The sequence below is a fragment of the Armigeres subalbatus genome, chromosome 2 (genome assembly GCF_024139115.2).
Source record: "Armigeres subalbatus isolate Guangzhou_Male chromosome 2, GZ_Asu_2, whole genome shotgun sequence".
NCBI lineage: Eukaryota > Metazoa > Arthropoda > Insecta > Diptera > Culicidae > Armigeres > Armigeres subalbatus.
This window is the reverse complement of record NC_085140.1, coordinates 356,981,481-357,002,580: the sequence shown is the minus strand read 5'-3', so window position 1 is coordinate 357,002,580 and position 21,100 is coordinate 356,981,481. Positions and strand designations below refer to the sequence as shown.

The 21,100-nt window shown below is 41.8% G+C and overlaps 1 protein-coding gene across 1 annotated transcript in view; it reads left to right on the top strand.

Moving 5' to 3' along the window:
• Positions 1 to 14,387, top strand: part of LOC134212960 (tyrosine-protein kinase Dnt) — a 144,307-nt gene extending 129,920 nt beyond the window's left edge. The window contains exons 2-6 of the mRNA XM_062691356.1: positions 12,415 to 12,781; positions 12,839 to 13,594; positions 13,665 to 13,884; positions 13,950 to 14,026; positions 14,198 to 14,387. Of these exons, the coding sequence (XP_062547340.1) occupies positions 12,415 to 12,781; positions 12,839 to 13,594; positions 13,665 to 13,884; positions 13,950 to 14,026; positions 14,198 to 14,309 (1,532 nt within the window). The 3' untranslated portion in view covers positions 14,310 to 14,387. The remainder of the gene's footprint in view (positions 1 to 12,414; positions 12,782 to 12,838; positions 13,595 to 13,664; positions 13,885 to 13,949; positions 14,027 to 14,197) is intronic.
• The last annotated feature ends 6,713 nt before the right edge of the window (positions 14,388 to 21,100 follow it).

Below are 21,100 nucleotides of genomic sequence, written 5' to 3'. Positions count from 1 at the left end.
CAGGGTCAATGAAGCAATGGGTTCACCCCACCAAAAAATTCACAAAAAATCAAAGAAAATTCAGGGGGTATTTATAAAGCTGTAAAAGTTCAGGTTAACCGAGAAATTAATGAATTCCAACCGCGTAAAAAAAAACCTGGGTGTACTGTCAAAATTGATATTTAAACCGATGACTTAGTAAATGGAAAAAAATATTACTGTACACCGTAATTTCTTACTGATTTTTTCGGCAATTCATAAGTTTATAGGCTGTTCGGTAATAAACTACTGGTACTGACAGTAAAACATATAACTTTACCGAACATTTCATCAAATATACTTGAAAAATTACCGGAGACAACTGTTACCAAACAATTGAAACTAAATGGAAAAGAAACAGACGCCACTTGCATTACTCTTCAATTCGCGATTTTGCTTCAGGGAGATTTTGTGAGTTCACAAATTTTAGTTTGTTTTAATCATTTGCATGTGATGTGATAAGCATAGTGGTCTCATATCGTTTTAAACGATGCAATTCTGTTTGTGCCGGCGTTCACAAGTTATTTTGTGAAAACAAATTATTTTGTTGTTAGACTTCATGGTTCGGCTAGAATCCATTCTAGTTGTGAAGTCCACTGATGAATATAGTTTTGTTGACCGCCAGTATAACAAGAAAAGCATCGCACAAAAATTGCATATGGGATCAGTATGCTTGAGACTGTAACTGAAAAAATAAATAATCAATTAAACTGATGCGATGGAGGAAAAAACTTTCAGTGAAAACTAATTGGAAATGAGGCAGTTAAATACAACAAAAATATCGAGAAAAAAAAATACATAATTCCAATTGATGTTTGGAGGGCAAAAAGTAACTCATGATTGCTTAAATATTACAATGTATTTTTTGTCTTCCTTTTTACACTCTTTTTTCTCTTTTCAAAAAAAAATTCTTTAATCTATTTACTGATCCATCCGTAAAATGAATAAAATTTTACCGAGAGAAATGTTAATGTTTTACCGACGTCCTGTAATTTTATTGACATATCCGTTAGTAAAATTACTGATAATATCGTCAATTTTTTACCGAACAAACTGCAATTTTTGACAGTTCAGATTAATTTTCATTTACTGAGCGTTCGGTAATCAAAAAATTACCGGGCTCATTACCGAACGTTCAGCTGTTTGAAAACCCGGTAAAATTTTACCGACTCCAGTGATCTGAGTTTACTGTGATGCAAACTAATCAGTTAGTGCTAAGGTTAAGTTTGTGATGGAAGAGCGGAACATCGTACAATGGCTCCGAGGTCCACTTCACCTGGTCCTCCTCCGGGCTTCCAACAAACACACATGCCTCGTGCACACCCAACGCATGAGAATTATTCAGCTGAAGAACCCCCGCTTTTGTACACAGCAGCTGACCTCCAACGCATCCTCAACGAGATGTGTGACAAGCTCCAGCAGTGTTCCACCCGACTGGAACAAGTGCGGCTAATAGGTAATCTCGTCCTGACCTATGGATACTAACAACATCAAACTACTGCTATGGAATGCCCGTTCAATAACACGGAAAAGCTCCGAACTACTGGACCTGCTGTTACGTCAAAACATCGACATACTAGCAGTCACCGAAACCCACCTGAAGCCTGGTATTAGCTTCAATCTACCAGGCTACATCGTCATCAGATTAGATCGCACGCACTCTAAGGGGGGAGGTGTGCTGATCGCGATAAAGAACACAATGAAGTTTTCCACTCAACCTCATTACCAGACTAAAATCATCGAAGCACTCGGTGTCGAGGTGGCAACTAACTCCGGTGAGTTCCAGTTCATAGCAGCATACTGTCCGAAGCAGTGCCACAACAGCAACGGAACCAGCAGACAGTTCAAGAACGATCTAGCAAAACTAACAAGAACCAGGAAGAAGTTTATAATCGCTTGCGATCTAAATGCCCGCCACGAAGCATGGGGAAATCATCGACGGGACAAAAGCGGTGAGTTACTATTCCAAGACGCACAACTTGGATACTACACGACCAACGCTCCTCTCGACCCAACATTTGTATCGCCAGCCGGCGTATCATCGACACTAGACATCTTCCTCACAAATGCGGATACCTACATCAACGTACCGGTGACTATTGGCGAGTTAAGCTCTGACCATTATCCTGTTGAGTTACAAATACAAACATCCCCGACTGTGCGGCCAAGTCATCGTAGAAAGGATTTTCATCATGTTAACTGGATGGAGTTCCAACGAAGAGTTGACCAACGCCTCAACATCCAAGCTCCTCTGACATCTACTGCAGACATCGACCGAGCATTAACAACCCTCCAAGATGCCATCACATCCTCTGAAAATGAATGCGTCAGACGACTACAACCGACTGTAAGTAACGTTATACAAATTGATCCTGTGACAAAAATACTGATTTCCAAACGCAACACTGTTAGGCGAAAGTTCCAAAGATCAGGCAACTTGATTCATAGAAATCTTTCCGACAGACTGAGTTAATCCATAACAGAATCACTATCATAAGAAACCAGAAATTTCGAACTAACTTATACAACCTAGATTCACGATCAAATCCATTTTGGGAATTTACAAAAAAATTGAAATCTAAGCCGCAGCAAGTACTACCACTGAAAGTGAATGGCTAGTTACTTATCTCTCCTTCAGAAAAATCAAATGTTATTGCTCAGCATTTTATAAACTCCCATAACCTAGGTAGTACTATTAACAGTCCAATGGGACAGACAGTACAAGAAACCATGGTCATTATTAACAACACCCACTGCTATGTACCTGACAACAAAAAGATAACGCCCGAAGAGATTTTTTCAACCCTCAAAAACTAAAAAATATGAAAGCTTCAGGATCCGATTCCATCTTTAACATTGTTATAAAACACCTAAGTTCTCGTAGTTAAGTTCACCTAACCGCAATTCTTAATAAGTGCATGGATTTACAATGCTTCCCTTCTGAGTGGAAATGTGCTAAGCTTGTCCTAATTCACAAGCCTGGAAAGACCCAACACCACCCTCTAGCTACAGACCAATAAGCCTTCTATCCTCAATAAGTAAAATTTTTGAAAAAATTATACTGAGCCGTCTCTTAGAACACACCAATAGAATTCTTCCAAATGAACAGTTTGGTTTTAGAAAGGAACATTCCACTTCACATCAGTTACAAAGAGTTGCTAAATTCATAAGGAGGAACAAATCTGTCGCCAAGTCAACAGCTATGGTATTACTAGATGTAGAGAAAGCCTTCGACAACGTATGGCACGAAGGCCTTATCTTTAAACTGTTCAGATACAATGTCCCAATTTATCTGATAAAATTGATTAAAAATTATTTGACGCATAGGAGCTTTAGAGTAGTGTTAAATAATATTTCCTCCCAGAGTCTTCCAATACCTGCAGGTGTGCCCCAAGGTAGTTTACTGGGCCCTGTACTGTATAATATATACACGTCTGACATACCGCAACCTCCAGAAGACTGTCATTTATCTTTATACGCCGATGATACCTCCATAATGGCTAAAGGCAGATACACTCGACATACTGTAAAGAAATTACAAAATTATGTAAACACTATTATCAATTATATGCAGACTTGGAAGATCAAAATTAATAATTGTAAAACCCAAGCTATCTTATTCCCATACAGTAAATCAACTAAACTTGTACCTCCCGCGGATTGTAAAATTGTCATAGCTGGAAACCAAATTGACTGGTCACAAGAAGTTGTCTATCTAGGACTTACACTAGACAATACATTAACTTTCAACAAACAAATCGATAAAACCAGAACAAAATGTCAAATACTGCAGAAAAAGTTGTATCCACTAATAAGCAGAAACTCTAAATTATCTAAATTATATTATATTATTATTAATAAATCTGCAGTATACAAACAAATAGTATTACCAGTAATACTGTATGGATCACCTGTATGGGACTCCTGCGTTAAGACTCATAGAAACAAGTTACAAATTATTCAAAATAAATACTTGAGAATGATATATAACCTGTCTAGATACACAAGAGTCAGCACTATACATGAAATAGCAGAAATGAACATAATTGAAGAACAATTAGCCAAGATAAATGAAAATTTTTAGAAAAATGTCAAGCTTCCCAATACGAAGCTATTCGTGGATTATTTCCACAGTAGAATTAAGTGTAGTTAGTTTAGGTTAAGTATTTGAAACAAACGAACAATGTTAAAACATTGAAAATGTAAATTGAATTAATGACAAAATGAAAAACTAAATTTCAAAAATGTAGGGGAACTAAAGATGAAAGCATATGCAAATCAATTAAAATGTAAATTAAACAGAGATTGTTAAATGAAATAATAAAAATAAATTAAATTAAAAAAAAAAATTGTGATTGAAATACTGGTATTTCCATATCAGAATCACAAAAGGAAGAAATGTTTCAACATGCATTTGCTCACAAGATCCTATGAATCTTAATCCAAATTGTTCTTAATTAATGACTAGCCGGTTTGAACTTGCTACCAGCCCTGTCAAGTGTTCGACGAGGTTGACAAGAGATTACCGTTCTATATTGATTCATCTGCATATCATGGAACTTAACCTCATCGTTCTTCTTTCTTACCATCGACGATAACTCTCCAACGAAACGAGCCGTTTGATCTCGTTATTTTTATTTCCCATTTTGCTTCAATATGTTTATGATGAAATCTTATGACCCATATTTCTTGCCTCCCGACGAGTACTTAGAATGATCGTAAATAAAATCACCATTGTCGCCTCAGCAGTGGCGTGAGACCATAACACCTATTACCAAATCAAGTAGCATCGTCGTCGTCTCGGTCATCCAACAACGGCGCTAGCAAATGGCCACCCAATTGTGGTTTCATTTCCTTATGCGTCTGCAGAGTTTGCAGCCTTACCACGGCTCCATTCTTGTTTTCTGCAGAGTCCAACGCAAACATTTGCCATCAGATAAATAAATAATCCCGTGTGGGGAGAGACATGCTTTGGATTCGTTCTGGGTAATGTGGAGCAACAGACGGCCGTGCAAGAACTGGAAAGCAGGTCATATTTTTGATGCTGTACAAATTTATGTCTTGGCGAGGGCAGGGTCTCTGCCGTCGAATAAACTATATCACATTTCGTAGAAATATGGCCCATTCTGACATGAAAAGCTCCATACTAAAAGCCCCTGTTGTACGATTTGTAGTGAGATCTTCCAATCCTCAAAAATCGACCAGGTATTGTATGCCTCAGCCAGTGGCGTAGCCAGAAAATTGGTCTGGGGAGGGTTTTTTGAACATTTTTTTTCCGAAAAAAAAAATTTCTTCTAAAAATTATGTCTTTGGGGGGTTTTATGTTCAAAACCACCCCCGTGGCTACGCCTCTGGCCTCAGCATATCGATCAGACCATTTTCATATAAACAAGGTGTACACTTGGATCGCTTTTAAAAACTTGTTTTTACGCGAGCCATTTTTCATGTGGATATTTTACGCGGTTTTTCGAAAAAGTCTTTTTTACGTGGATTTTGTGATTTACGCGGTATGTATCCCCCGCGTAAAAACTGACTCCAGTGTACCGTCTTTTACCTCGATTTTCGAATCGCTTTTTACTAAAAGCTGTCAGTTTGAATTTTCGTTAATATCCGTTTCGTTTACATTGTTAGGACCATTATTCGGCTCAGAATACAGACATTCACTTTCTTTTTTGGCGATCAGATTTCAAAAGCTAATAAAGCATAAAGTCCCTCTTAATTCATGGATTTTTAATCTAAATGGAATAGACCTGTGTGCCGCCGCGCCGCCGTTGCCGGTTTCGTACATTTTTTTCAAGAAAAGATTGTTTACGGTCAAGTAAAGTTTTATCTAAATTCATTGTTAATTTTTTGCCACTGAAAATCACTCAGGCATTCAGAACATGAATTTCTCTGGATATATATCCAATAATTTATTCAACGCTTTGTCAAGAAATTGTCAAGAGATTCCATCGGAATCAACCAGAACATTAATCCAAAAAATCCTCCAGTTATGCAAACAAGGAACTCTCGGAAATTAAAAAAAAAACCTCAAAGAATTGCTTCTTGAAATCTCTCAGTTAGTCCAACAAAAATTCGGGAATTCTTCTTGAAAACGTTTTCGAATAAATTCATGGGGGATATCCCAGAACAGTTCCCGAAGGAATTTACTGTAGAACACCCTGAGGAATTTCTGTGAGAGTTTCAAAACGAATTTACGGGGAAATTTGTAGAGAAAATTTCTATTGGAATTTTCAAAAGAACTCTTGACGTAATTCTCACATAAATTCCTACACGAATTTTTGGTTGAGGTCCTTGAGAAATTTCTGGAAAAAATCGTTGCAGAAAGATCAGGAAATTTCAAGAATATTTTTTTATTATATTCCGGGAGAATCCCTGAAGCAAGTTTTCGGAAAATATGCTGAAGATTTTTCTGGGAATGAATTTCAGGGAGAGTACCTGGAGAGTTCCGACAGAAATTTGTTGTAGAATTTTTGTAAAAATTCTCGAGGTAATTTCTGAAATAATTTGCATAAATTTCCAGATCAATTCCTGAAAGAACTTCCGGGGAAATCCCTGGAGTAACTTCCGAAGTAGCTTCCGGATGAATTGCTTGAGGAACTTCCGGAGTAATTCCTAAAGAATCTTCCGTAACAGTACCTGGAGGAATTTGCGAAGCAGTTCCTGGAAGAACTTTCCAAGCAGTTTTGGAGGATCTGCCGAAGCAGTTACTGGAGGGAGTTGCTGCAGGAACTTCCGGAGCTTTCCTGAAGGAACTTCCGGACCTTTTCTACAGGAACTTCCGACGGGGTTACTGGAGGAACCTCCGGAGCAGTTCCTGCAGGAACTTCCGACACGTTTACTGGAGGAACCTCCGTAGCAGTTCATGGAGCAACTGCTGAAGCAGCTCCTGGATGAACTTCCAGAGCAGTTCCTGGAGCAGACTAGTTCCTGTAGGAACTTCCGGAGCTGTACCTAGAGGAACATGCGAAGCAGCTACTGAAAGAACTACCAAAGTAGTTCCTGGAGGAACTTCTGGAGCAGTTCCTGGACGAACACCGAAGCAGTTACTGGAAGAACTTTTGGAGCAGTTTCTGCAGGAACCTCCTAAGCGGTTACTGAAAAAACTTCCAGAGCAGTTCCTGATGGAACTTCCGAAACGGTAACTGAAACAACTTTCGGACCAGTTCCTGAAAGTACGTCCAGAAACTTCTGGAACAGTTCTTGGAGGAACTTTCGAAGCGTTCCTGGAGGAAGTTTTGAAGCGTTCCTGGATGAACTTCTGGAGTAGTTCCTGGAGGAACTTCCAACGCGGTTACTGGAGGAACCTCCGGAGCAGTTCCCGTAGGAACTTCCGACGCGCTTACTGAAGGAACCTCCAGGAACATCGAAGCAGTTACTGGAAGAACTTCCGGAGCAGTTCCTGCAGGCACTTCCTAAGCGATTACTGAAAAAAAATCCAGAGCAGTTCCTGAAGGAACTTCCGGAGCAGTTCCTGGGTGAACTTCCAGAGCAGTTCCCGGAACAACTTCTGGAGCAGTTCCTGAATGCACTTGCGAAGCAGTTCCTAGAGGAACTTCCGAAGCAGTTCCTGAAGGAACTTCCGAAGTAGTTCCTGAAGGAACTTCCGCAGTAGTTTGTGGAAGAACTTCTGAAGCAGTTTCTACACGAACTTCCGAAGTAGTTACAAGAGGAATTTCTGAAGCAGTTCCTGAGCGAACTTATGGAGCATTTCCTGGAGGAACTTCCGACGCGTATACTGGAGGAACTTCCAGAGCAAACTATTCTTGCCTGCGGACTACAACAGATACAGGATATACGTAATGTGAATGACAGATTGCTCACCCTGGCCTTCATTGGCGACGCGGATAATATTGAACTATTTGAATGATCAAACGGATTTTTAAAACGCCCATGATAAACCTTTTATAATTAAGTCGTCCGATTTTCGCGGTGTGAACGATGGATGGTTCTCCCAGCAGCTCATGCAACTCGTGGTTAATTCGCCTCCTCCACGTACCGTCCGCCATCTGCACCCCATCATAGATGGTACGCAGCACTTTCCTTTCGAAAACTACTACCGGTCTAATGAGCGTTTTGTACATAGTCAGTTTGATACGGCGGCGAACTCTATTCGATAGGAGCGGCTTGCGGAGTCCAAAGTACGTACGATTTCCAGCCACTTGCGACTCCGAATTTTTCTGCTGGTATCATTTTCGGCAGTCACCAGTGAGCCCAAGTGCACAAATTCTTCTACCACCTCGATTTCGTCACCACCGATGCAAACTCGCGGTGGGTGGCTCACATTGTCTTCTCTTGAATCTCTTCCTATCATGTACTTCGCCTTCGACGTGTTGATGACTAGTCCGATCCGCTTAGCTTCCCTCTTCAGTCTGATGTAGGCTTCCTCCATCTTCTCAAAGTTACGTGCCATAATATCTATGTCGTCGGCGAAGCCAAATAGCTGAACGGACTTATTGAAAATTGTACCACTCGTGTTAATCCCTGCTCTTCCAAAGCGATGTTTAATAGCAGACACGAAAGACCATCATCTTGCCGTAACCCTCTGCGGGTTTCGAAGGGACTCGAGAATGCCCCTGAAACTCGAACTACGCATATCACCTGATCCATCGTCGCTTTGATCAACCGACACACGACACCTTCCATCCACTCCTGCGGCAAAACTTCCTCCTCCCAAATCTTGGTTATGACCCAGTGCAGCGCTCTAGCCAGTGCCTCACCACCCTGTTTAAATAGCTCTCCTGATAGTTGGTCAACCCCAGGGGCTTTGTTGTTCTTCAGCCGGCCAGTCTCCTCCTGGATTTCCTGGAGATCCAGAGCCGGTAAAATTATGTCCTGCGCGCGTTCTCTCAGGTCCATCACCATACCGCCACCGTTATCTGTCATATCGCCATTCAGGTGCTCTTCGTAGTGCTGCCGCCACTTTTGGATCACCACACGCTCGTTTGTAGGTTCCCGTTTATGTCCTTACACATATCGGGCTGTGGCTCATGGCCCATACGTGAACAATTTAACTTCTCATAGAACTTTCGTGCGTTATTAACGCGGTACAGTTCCTCCGTCTCTTCACGGTCTCGATCTTCCTGCTGGTGCTTTTTCCTCCGAAAAATCGAGTTTTTTCGGTTCCGCGCCCGTTTATATCGTGCCTCGTTCGCCCTCGTGCGGTGTTGCAGCAATCTCGCCCATGCTGCATTCTTCTCCTCAGCTAACTGCTCACATTCGCCGTCATACCAGTCGTTTCTCTGATCCGGAGCCACCGTGCCAAGTACAGCGGTTGCGGTGCTACCAATGGCGGATCGAATATCTCTCCAGACATCTTCAAGAGACGCTGCGCCTAGCTGCTCTTCCGTTGGGAGTGCAAACTTCCAGCTGCTGCGCGTATTCTTGGGCTAGTCCACCGTCTTGTAGCCGGTTCTGGTCATTTGTGAAGACGTAATAACGGCTAGACGTAATAACGGAAGGTGCTGCCAACCTATTTGTTGAATTCTGCAAGAATGTCTTCTCAATTGCCCCCCTTGTCGGGATTAGAAGAGTAGCTCAGAACATTACAATGTCCATTTGCCGCAATTGAATGTTTTTGTTGATGAAGTTCAGAAAGTTCTTTCAAACGCAGATGCTTCGAAAGGCCCTGGCCCGATCGTCTTCCACCATCGTTTATCAAGCAATTCGCTGCACCTTTAGCCTCACCGGTCTCAATCATCTTCAACCGTTCCCTCAACAGTAGTGTGTTCCCTTCGTCATGGAAGGTCGCATCTATTATACCAATACATAAGGCAGGAAATATACATAACGTGGAGAATTATCGTGGGATCTCCATTCTAAGCTGCCTATCTAAAGTGCTCAAGAAGATGGTCTATGAAGTTTTGTATCACGCAGTGCGTCCAATGATCATCGAGGATTAACACGGATTTATGCGAGAACGATCTACTACGACTAACCTCATGGTGTTTGTCAACTCACTGATTAAATCAGTAGATAAAAACGCCAAGTTGATTGCATCTACGTGGACTTTAGCAAAGCGTTCGACAAAGTTTCTCATCTGCTCGCTGTCGACAAATTTAAAAGTATGGGATTACCGGACTGGGTTACACAATGGCTGTAGTTTTAATTGATTGATCGCATTGCATTCATTAGTATCAACAGAATTAATTCTGAAATCCTCGAAACTTATGTTTGCGATGATCTGAAAATGTTCCGTACAATTGAGTCTAATCTTGACTGCTCCAGCAAGATATTGACTATCTTTTGCACTGGTGCACTCTGAATGACATGCAGGTTTACTTATCAAAATGTAGGGTTATCTCCTTCAACCGTTTGCGCGATCCCTTTCACGTTGACTATTCAATGGGAAACAACAAACCCCCCCGAGTTTCCACAGTTAAGGACCTGGGAGTAGTAATTGACTCAAAAGTAAGGTTCAATGAGCACATGGAATGAGAAGGAATACAAACGCTTTTCAACAAATCTATATATTGTGGCATAGTTCGTAGCCTTCTTGAATATGCTGTTGTTGTATGGGCACCCAAACTTCTTCTTCTTCTTCTAATTGGCATTACATCCCCATACTGGGACAGAGCCGCCTCGCTGCTTAGTGTTCATTAAGCTCTACCACTACCACAGCTATTAACTGCGAGGTTTCTAAGCCAAGTTACCATTTTTGCATTCAATTTTTTTTGAATATCATTTCGTTTATTTGTGCATGGCACTCTGTGTAATCAAATTCTAAAGTATATGCATTCTGTGAATTATATAGTACAATCATTCAAATTTCTGCTGTACAGAATCCACATAGAGTCTATTTTTAGATTTCCATTACTCATTTATTGTTGTCGTTGCCAGTCCATCTCATCGTGAATCCATTGTGTCCGTTTGTCCATGCCGTGCATCCAATGATCGTTGCATTGTTCGGTTGCCATTTTATCCGGGTAACGATGGAGGAATGCCTCCGAGAAGAACAAGTTGTCAGTCGTCATCAGGCAGCCGTGACGGTAAAGCGCGTCTCCCAAACGCCACCGTATGGGCTGCGGATCCGGCGACTGACGAGGGTTTGTTAGAGGGGCTGAGAATTTTTGCATAATGTTAATAATGATAATGTAATATAAAATGATGATACTTTTATGCCCAGGGAAGTCGAGACAATTTCCAATCCGAAAATTGTCTAGACCGGCTACGGGAATCGAACCCAGCCACCCTCAGCATGGTCTTGTTGTGTAGCCGCGCGTCTTACCGCACGGCTAAGGAGGCCCTACCACCTGGAATGACTCCATCAACTTGCCGCCATATAACGAAAGATCCCGGCTTATTTCCTTTGAAACGTTGGCATTCCGGAGGAGTTCCCCCAGAAACTTCCGGAGGAGTTCCTCCAGGAACTTCCGGAAAAGTTCCCCCAGGAAATTCCGTACGGATTCCTCGTGGAACTTCCGGGGGAATTTCTGGCGAACAAACTTGAAAATTTTGACTATTTGGGCTATAGTCAAAAATAATTTGAGCGAGTTTTTCAAATCTGACGAAAAGCAGGAACGGTACACAGATAATGAAAAACCATTAACACCCACCAACTGGTTCACAAAAGTGTGCAGAACGCCAACTTCAAAAATCCATTTGTTATCATATTTAATTACCACCCTACTGAGCATGGCCAATTAATGACAATCGATTCCGTTGGAGTGTGGACGACAACCAAACTCCCACCACCCATCGTCGACACATGGTCACTGCCGTTCAACCCACTGGAGAGGAACATGTGGTGCACCGGTCGTGGTTTTTATTGAGTACAAATTGGCTCGAACAAATGTGGCTGCCGTTATTGGTCATATCGTTGGCCGTAGACACGGGTTGTGAAGGTTGTGGTGGCTGCAGCGATTTGTTTGCTTTAAATATAGCTTGCGCTGTTGTTATGGGCAGCAACAGCCAGTCGTATTCATAAGCTATTTGTAGCATATGGGTGGCCGTGGTGTGCGTTTGCCGAATTAGTAAAACTGACAAACTCTCCGTTATGGGAATTCAGTAAAGCAAATTTCAAAGTCTTCCATTACAAGCGCAAAATATGAATTTCAATTCAGCTTCCTCGGAGGCTGGGTGATAAATTATGACGAGAATCATCCTAAGGACACATCCAGAAGTAGGAATCGAAAGTAAATATATGCATGACAGAAACTGTAGTCATACCTCAGTCCTTTTCTCATTACACGTTTTATTGAAAGGGATTGACGATTTGAAGGATTAGTGAGAGAAACGCTGTTTCAATTGGTTACCAAACTAATGGTCTGGCTGGAACGACGGTATAGAAATTTTTCTTTTGTCTTTTTCGCCCTATAGCAATTATTAATTTTTTTGGCACGAGCTGCTAAACCAAAGCTAGGCTAATCAATTTGCATTTTTCTTCATCTTCCACAGGACTTTCGGCTGAATTATACTACGTGCGAGAAGGCCAAGTCAACGAGTATGCCCTTCACTTTACAGTGCCGGTACCAGCGAACGTGCAGGATATCTCCTTCACATGGCAAAGTCTCGCCGGAAAACCACTACCCTATAAGATAAGCATAGTTACGTCGGACCCTGCGGTCCTACCGAAACCCTCGATGAACATCTCCCGGGTTGGTGAAATCCCTACGCAGATCGAAACATTTGCGATCGCACTCAAATGCGCCGGCCCAGACCCGGCTGAAGTAGAAGTCACGATAACCATCGAAGTTACGCTCAACCGAGTCACCGGAAACGCTACGGAGTTGGTCTTCCGAAGAAAAAAGATCTGCCTCAATAAGTATGACTTGAATTACCTTACTCGCAAACTTGATTTTTATTGACTTTGTTTTCACAGCGAACACCCGGACGCCAATCAACCGGATCCGTACCTGCTGGAAACAGTTACTCACACCCAAAGCGGCCTAATCACACTGATTGTGGGTGGAGTTCTAGCGATTATTCTTGTATTAGTGCTGATCTTCATAGCGTACTGCACACGAGGCTCCCTTAAAAGGAAACCTCACCACGCGCAACCCATCAGAACATCCAGCTTTCAGCGACTTCAAACTCATCCCCCTTCTGCTCCGTCCTCGATCGTATCCCCGCCCTCAATTACCCCCACGATCGCCACTCTATCGCGCAACAAAATCTACGCCAATGCCGAACCGGAAGAGCTGCAGCGCCGCATATCCGAATTGACTGTCCAACGATGCCGCGTTCGACTGTCCTCTCTCCTGCAGGAGGGCACTTTTGGACGAGTCTACCGCGGTTCCTACAATGACAGTCAGGAAGTTCTAGTCAAAACCGTCGGCCAACACGCGTCGCAAATTCAAGTCTCGCTACTTCTTCAGGAAGGAATGAGTCTTTACGGGGCTCAGCATCCGGGAATCCTCTCCGTGCTCGGTGTGTCCATCGAAGATCACACAGCTCCCTTTTTGCTCTATCTGGCGCCAGATAATATGCGAAACCTGAAAATATTTCTACAGGAACCGGTGGCACGGACTATGACCACAATCCAAATCGTCAAAATACAGTTGCAACTTGCACAGGCACTGGGGCATCTACACAGTCACGGAGTGATCCACAAGGACATTGCTGCTCGTAATTGCGTGTAAGTACTTAAAATTAACGATTTCCGGTTCGATACATCTAAATCAAAACATAATTTACATTTTCTTTAGAATCGACGACCAGCTGCGAGTAAAGCTGGCAGATAACTCCCTGTCGCGGGATCTCTTTCCCGGAGATTACTACTGCCTGGGAGACAGCGAAAATCGGCCCATCAAGTGGCTAGCCCTGGAAGCCATCCAGTACAAGCAGTTCAGCGAAGCGTCGGACACGTGGGCTTTCGGGGTGCTGATGTGGGAACTGTGCACGCTAGCGCGGCAGCCGTATGCTGAGGTAAGTTGCTGGGAATGTCAATGGAATTATTTATGACTGAGAATTGATTTTTGTTTTTTTACTAGGTTGATCCTTTCGAGATGGAGCACTATCTGCGAGATGGCTACCGATTATCGCAACCCATTAACTGTCCTGATGAACTGTAAGTTCTTTTTATGGAACATAATTGAATTATAATTACGGTCAGATAAATTTCCATATCTTTATTTACATAGTTAATTAAGTTCAAAGCAATTCGATCGTTCACGTTTCTAATGAAAAAGATAATATCGCTCTCTAACCAATCAACCATCATTTGCTCGCCTCTTTTCAGATTTGCCATCATGGCCTACTGCTGGACGATGCTCCCGATGGAACGACCTTCCTTCGAGCAGCTCCAGGTCTGCCTACAGGACTTCTACGCCCAGATCACGCGGTATGTCTAGGGTCTACCGAACGCCGCGAACGGTGCGGTAGTTCCTATGGCCGTCAATGGCCAACCACGTGATTCCAAACCACTAAAGTCTCACCAGTTGCATCAGCAGCAGCAACAATCAGAACATCATCAACAGCAGCGGTTCTACATGTTTCCTACGCCACGTGCTCTTTCGCTTAGCTTTAGCTTCCGCGTCAAGAATCGCCGCAACGGCAATGGCGGCAGCCTCAATAACACATTGGGAGCGAACAGCACCATGCAGAGCAGTAACAGTAATAGCAACAGCAGCAGCAGTGGTCAGAACATCAACAACAATCACATCTACGAGAGCCCGCAGGATGCTCTGGTGGGGGCATGTCAAACGCTGCCCTCTAGCGGTAAAATTGGAGCTGTTTCGTGACATAAGTCCAAAGTGGCCACCATCAGCAGAAGCAGTGCTAAAGGTGGACCACTGGCTACGATTCGCGAATCACGCAGCAAAACGCGTGAAAGCAAAGCGCTGAAGAAGCACAGCCGAAACAGCTTACAATCAAACAACCTTGTAGGAGGAAAAGAGACAAATAAAGTTAACGCTTTTGTTATACACTGTAATGGTGATGGTAACTGATGTTTATAAGAATCTCGAACCGAACGTAACACATAATTCGTGCCAAAAAATATTTGCTAGAACTAGTAGGATAGAAATTGTCGATATTGAATAATCAAAACACACAACTCCAATATCTGTTTAGCTGAAGTAGTATAATTTTTTAGAAGGCGATCTTTGCATTTTATATTTATCATACACACAAACACACATCTATTGATACCATCAATTCATATCCATTCCCGTGTGACTGCGAGAAAACTTTTTAATCGAATCATGTCCATATAGCAATCGATGTAAATATTTTTTTTATGAAATGAAGTTTTAATTCAGTAGATTTATCTTCAAAATTAAAATTTTGAAAATGTTGAAACATATTTATTTAAAAAATTATTTGAACTTTCCTACTGATCATATGTAGAACGAGACTACTTTTAAGAGGAAAAAATCATTTAGATTGAGGATTATGAAAGGTGTAACTCAAAACATCCATCAATGAAAATTAACTGGGAATACTCTGAATCTTAAATCAATAGAAAACACACTATTCAATAACATGATATAACCCATCAAAAACGATGCTGATACTATGCTAAATCAAAAACACACACTGCCGACGTTTGTGGACAGGGATTCATCTTGCTTAAGCACCATAAAGAAAACTTAAGAGTAGCCGATTGTTCATTCTACAAACAACAGTTGTAAGTAGCCCTATTGTCATTTTTGTACAAAACTCAGTTAGTCCTAGATGGTCTGCCATTCCTAGTTTGAGTCATATCTTCCTTTCGATAAAGTCCTAGCTAAGTTGAGTCCAGTTGGAGATTTTCAGACGAAGTGAGCTACTATTATGTAAACAATGAAGAAAACCCCCTATACATATACATAAACAGAACTGGTATGGTCGAATAAGCTTTGTTAACGACAGAATAGGATTACTAATAATGAAAAGAAGGACTTTAAAGGTGCACCACTTAGGTGTACCAGTTCCGATTACGGAGCTAGTTGTAGAAAGAAGTATAATATCTTCCCGTCGTGTGGTATTGGAGTAGAATAGAAGCAGTAAGACTTATGTAAGAGTGAATCGGGAAAAAACAATAATGCACACTGAAATTATTTTACAGTATTCTGTCATTTTTATCGACATTTGAACAGCCGAACTACTGTTTGGTAAATATTGGCAAATTACGACTGAAGTTTATCGGTAGCTGAACGTTATTGGCGATTAAGATTGCCTATGAAATTCAGTACACATTTTTTTCCTTAAAGGTGATATTGACTTCCAACGTTTAACCGAAAGCTCACTGTTGAAATTTCGATAAAAAAATGAACATTGTAAGATAAATTGAGTTAATGCAACAATTGATAAGTAAATGGAAAACCCATTCACATAATGTTGACGTATTTGTAGGTACTTGAGGAAGATAAATTCACAAGTGTAATGTGGAAACTGCTAATCAATTATGCAATAAAAATTGTATATTTTAAACTTTTTGCTTTTCCTGTTATCCGAAAAATCTTTATCAGTCCAACATAGGGTGACCATATGTTATCCCAAAGGAGGAAATATCCTCCTTTTACATTTAAAATCAAATGTTCAAAAAAATTTTAAACAACGAATTCTGCTTCACTATTCGTAATCCTTGAGCAATATTGAGAATTAGACTTCGGTGGCATAGGACTAATTTGTTAATATTTTTTTCCAAAAATTTTCCTGAATTAGGATTTTGATAAAGTCCAGTCGATTTACTTCTCAATATATCTAAATTTCAGAAAAAATGACGATGTCCTACCAAATTGAATATTTTCCTTAAAAGATGGTTAAATATGACAAAAAAAGTTCTTGGTGGGTTCCTGAAGAGATTTTCCGAGGAAACTACGATTTTTGTTGACGTTAGATTAGAAATTCCGTTGTAAACCCCTATAAGAAATTCTGCGGAAACTCATATAGGCATTTTTTCAAAAACCATTAAGGCTCTCGTTGGGAAATTCCTTTAGTAAAACCACAGGTAAAACCATAGAATATTCTTTCAGGATTTCATTTGGAAATTTATTAAGGAATGAAATAGTTTCCGAAAAAATCCTTAAACAATTTCCGAAGAAATTGCAGAAAAAAATCTTCGAAGGGGTTCAAAAAGGACTCTTCGAGGGAATAACGAAAAGATTTTATAAAGGCATTGAAGAGCGTTATAAGTTTGATGCTTTTATTATAACATGTTGTTTACATATCCATTGAAAAAGAAGTCGTTCATTCGGAAAGAGTTCGCCGTTAAATATTTACTAAACTGATTATCTGCCCTAAATGCTGAATTAAATTAGAACTCAATAGGGTTACTGCCCCTCAGGTTCAAAGAATTGGAGCGCAAAATGTTTTGTTTTCCATGTCTGTGATGTTTTGCCTTTCTCGTATACTTAGTATACGTAAAGGCTATATGATCGCTCCAAAAACAAACTTTTTATAGAAGGCCCGGAGACCCATAGTGTTATATACCGATCGACTCAGCTCGACGAATTGAGGTGATGTCTGTGTGTATGTGTGTGTGTGTGTGTGTATGTGTGTGTGTCTGTGCGCACCCACCCAAAAAAAAATGTCACTCATTTTTCAGGTACTTATCCTTAACCGATTTACTCGCAACAAGTTGCATTCGTCGCAGGATACTCTACCATTGTTTCCTATTGAAAATTGGCCAGATCGGACTATGGGATCAAGAGTAATGGCCAAAATACCACTTTTTTATAGAAAAAATTTGTAAAAAAATGTCACTCATTTTTCAGGTTTTTATCCTTAACCGATTTACTCGCAACAAGTTGCATTCGACGCAGGATACTCTACCATTGTTTCCTATTGAAAATTGGTCAGATCGGACAATGGGCTCGGAAGTTATGGCCAAAATACCACTCTTTTACAGAAAAATTGAGTAAAAAAATGTCACTCATTTTTCAGGCACTTATCCTTAACCGATTTACTCGCAACAAGTTGCATTCGTCGCAGGATACTCTAGCATTGTTTCCTATTGAAAATTGGCCAGATCGGACTATGGGATCAAGAGTAATGGCCAAAATACTATTTTTATAATGTACGAGAAAGGCACCATCACCGCTCAGGGTTTTTTAGTAGTGGGCACGCATGATTGCAATAAAAAAAACGACACAGATTAAGCCGAAATCATCCATTTTGCGAATTGGAGATTCTATATATGGGATAAATTTATTATTTTTGCCTTTGATCCATTAGTTTTTAATTTATACGCTTATTTGCGTCCAATTTGACATAATGTTTTGTTTGTTTTGATGTATTCTTCAACAAGAGCCCTTTCTCCCAATCAAAACCACATAGTTTTAAGAAAGCTTTATAATGGCATTCTCAAGATCGTTCTTTCCATAAAACTTTCTCAAAACTATTTGGTTTCAATTGGGAATAAGTGTTCTTGCTGGATAATTTATCAAAATAAACAGCTCAAGATGGACCTGGAGCATATCATAAAACTATTATAAGAGAATTTAGCGTTGAGGTAACGTGGACTAGACGAAAACTATGATAAAACTCTACAGTTTATGCAAAGCCTTGATAAAACTGCAATAAAACTTGAATAAATCCAAATATAGTTCAAAATGTTACATGGGGTGACACGGTGTTTATTTGAGCCACGGTTCATTTGTGAGCCGCGGTTCAAATTTAGAGAGCCGTGGTTTGACCGCTTTTTCTTACGAACCGGTTCAAATGAACGGCTCGTGAGCGTTCGCCCATCTCTAAGTGCAGGTAACGCAGCTGGCTTGCTCGGCCACGCCCGAGTGTTTGGTGTGCGCAGGTTTAGAGGAAACGGCGGAACACGTGTTGTTCGTGTGCCCACGTTTTCGCGCAATGCGTGACCACATGCTTGCCACATGTGGTCTGGACACTACCCCGGACAACCTAGTTCGGAGGATGTGTAAAGATGAAGTTGGCTGGAACGCCGTTTTATCGGCTATCGTGGCGTGGACTCAAGGATGGCTAGTTCAGGCGCAAATAAGAGGTGGTCCAAGGGTTCGGAGTCGGCTTCATGGGTCATACCGGTGGTCATGCCTTGTGGTCGAACTCGATGCTTTTGTCGAACAAGTGGCCGCGCGAAGAACAACATGGTATTGTCGCTTTCGCGGCGTCGGTCAACCGGGCGGGTTTCGAGCCCGAGGACGGAAAGGGGTCCTCGTCAAGGCTGGGGCAGGCGTAGGCACCGCGTCGGCAGGTCCCTCTATGTGTTGGCGAATAGGCCCTATCGCAGAAAGGTCAATTTGGGGTGCACGCGGCATCATCATTCTTGATACCAGTCGTGCAGAGGGAAGCAGGCGTGAAGTCGACCCTTCCCACCTTCCGAGGACATAGGGCGTGGTAAGGCCACCTGGAAAGCCGGCAACGCGCTGGCACGATACCATGGTGTTCTTCTAAAAAAGCGAGTCCCCCCCCCATTGTTTAGGGAAAAAGCTGAGTCGATCGGTATGTAAAAATCGGCCCTCCGGGCCTCCTATCAAAATTTTGTTTTTGGAGCTATATTATAGCCTTTACGTACACTTAGTTGTACGAGAAAGGCAAAAAAGACCTACCCGGTTTAAAAGAACAGCAAATTATCTCCCGGCGTATAACTTTGGCGGGAACCCTTTCCATTTAACCGACGTCTGTGATGTTCTCAATACCGTAAAACATTCTGCCTGTCGATGCCCTAAGTATCAGGATCCCAGGGATACCTGTTTGCATCACTGCCGTAATCTGAAAAAGTGACGTATGCGCCAAATTACAACATACTAGTTCACCATTTTTCTGTTAAAGAGCATGATAAGTACAAAACGATAACAATATTTTCGGAAAATGGTTAAAACGTCACTTTTTCAGATTACGGCAGATCAGGGATGCACTGTCTGACGACGCTGCTAGCACCGCCGCCCTCATTTACTTCCCAGAAGAGGTTTTCGGGCATTCTTTGGTTTACTCCAAGGCCCCACCCTTCCAGTGAGCAGGCAACCCGGGTTCTGAGTCGCTCGCAACATCAAAAATCGAATTCTTCAAGGTCAGCTGGAGAGACCTTGCATTTCTTTAATCCCATTTCTGTCGCCTCATCTGCATAGTAGTTGTCGAATACCCCAAGATACTGAACCAATTTTTGGAACGAAAGATTGTCGGTGGTGTATTTTCCTATATATTTGGGCTGAAACCCCCATGCAAACTTCAAATCAAATGCGGCAGCTTATGCAACAAGTGATTACCAACGATAATGGTCTGCGGCTTGTAACCTTTGCTGCTGCACGTAAGAATATCCGCAAACACACCTGGCAACATCCGAGTGGAGACACTTGCTCACAGATAGACTACGTGCTGGTCGACGGACGACATTTCTCGGATGTTATAGATGTAAGGTCGAATTCACGAAACAACAAAACGATGCGTTTCAATATCCAACGCTTGTCAGTTGAAGGAGTTGCTGAACAGTACCACCAGAAGCTGGACGAGCGGATAGGAGATGCCACCGGATTTGGCGACGTCAACAGATTGTGGGCAAATATCCACGAAGCTGTGAACAACAGCGCAGAAAGTGTTAGGCACTGCACTACACAGCGACGCCAACGAAATGGTTGGTTTTATGAGGAGTGCCAGCGAGTGACGGACGAGAAAAATGTTGCTTGGAGTCAAATGCAAGTGGCTCGTACTCGTTCCAACAGAGCGGTACAGTGTAGCAAGGGCAGAAGAGAAACGAGTCCACCGCAGAAAAAAAGGGCAACACGAAGAGAGTATGATACCAGGCAGGTGAATACCAGGCAGGTTTTTGTGAGGGCCGATCAACGACGGATCAGATGTTTAGCCTGCGAATGATCCTTGACAAATTTCGGGAGTACAACTTGCAGACTCACCATCTCTTCATTGATTTCAAAGCAGCGTACGATTCAGTGAATAGAAATGAGCTGTGGCAGATAATGTCCGAATATGGGTTTCCGGCGAAACTGATTAGACTGATACGTGCAACGCTGGATGGCTCGAAATCAAGTATTCAGATTGCAGACGAAGTGTCAAGCTCGTTTGTGACCTTAGACGGATTGAAGCAGGGTGATTCATTCATTCATTTATTTAGTCTACATCTAAACAGATAACACTGAATCAACAATTTGACACCACAATACACGGTTCGAGGCCGCATCTCTCCATTCTCGAATAAGCCCCACGCTCGCCAAGTCGTTCTGCACCTGGTCTGCCC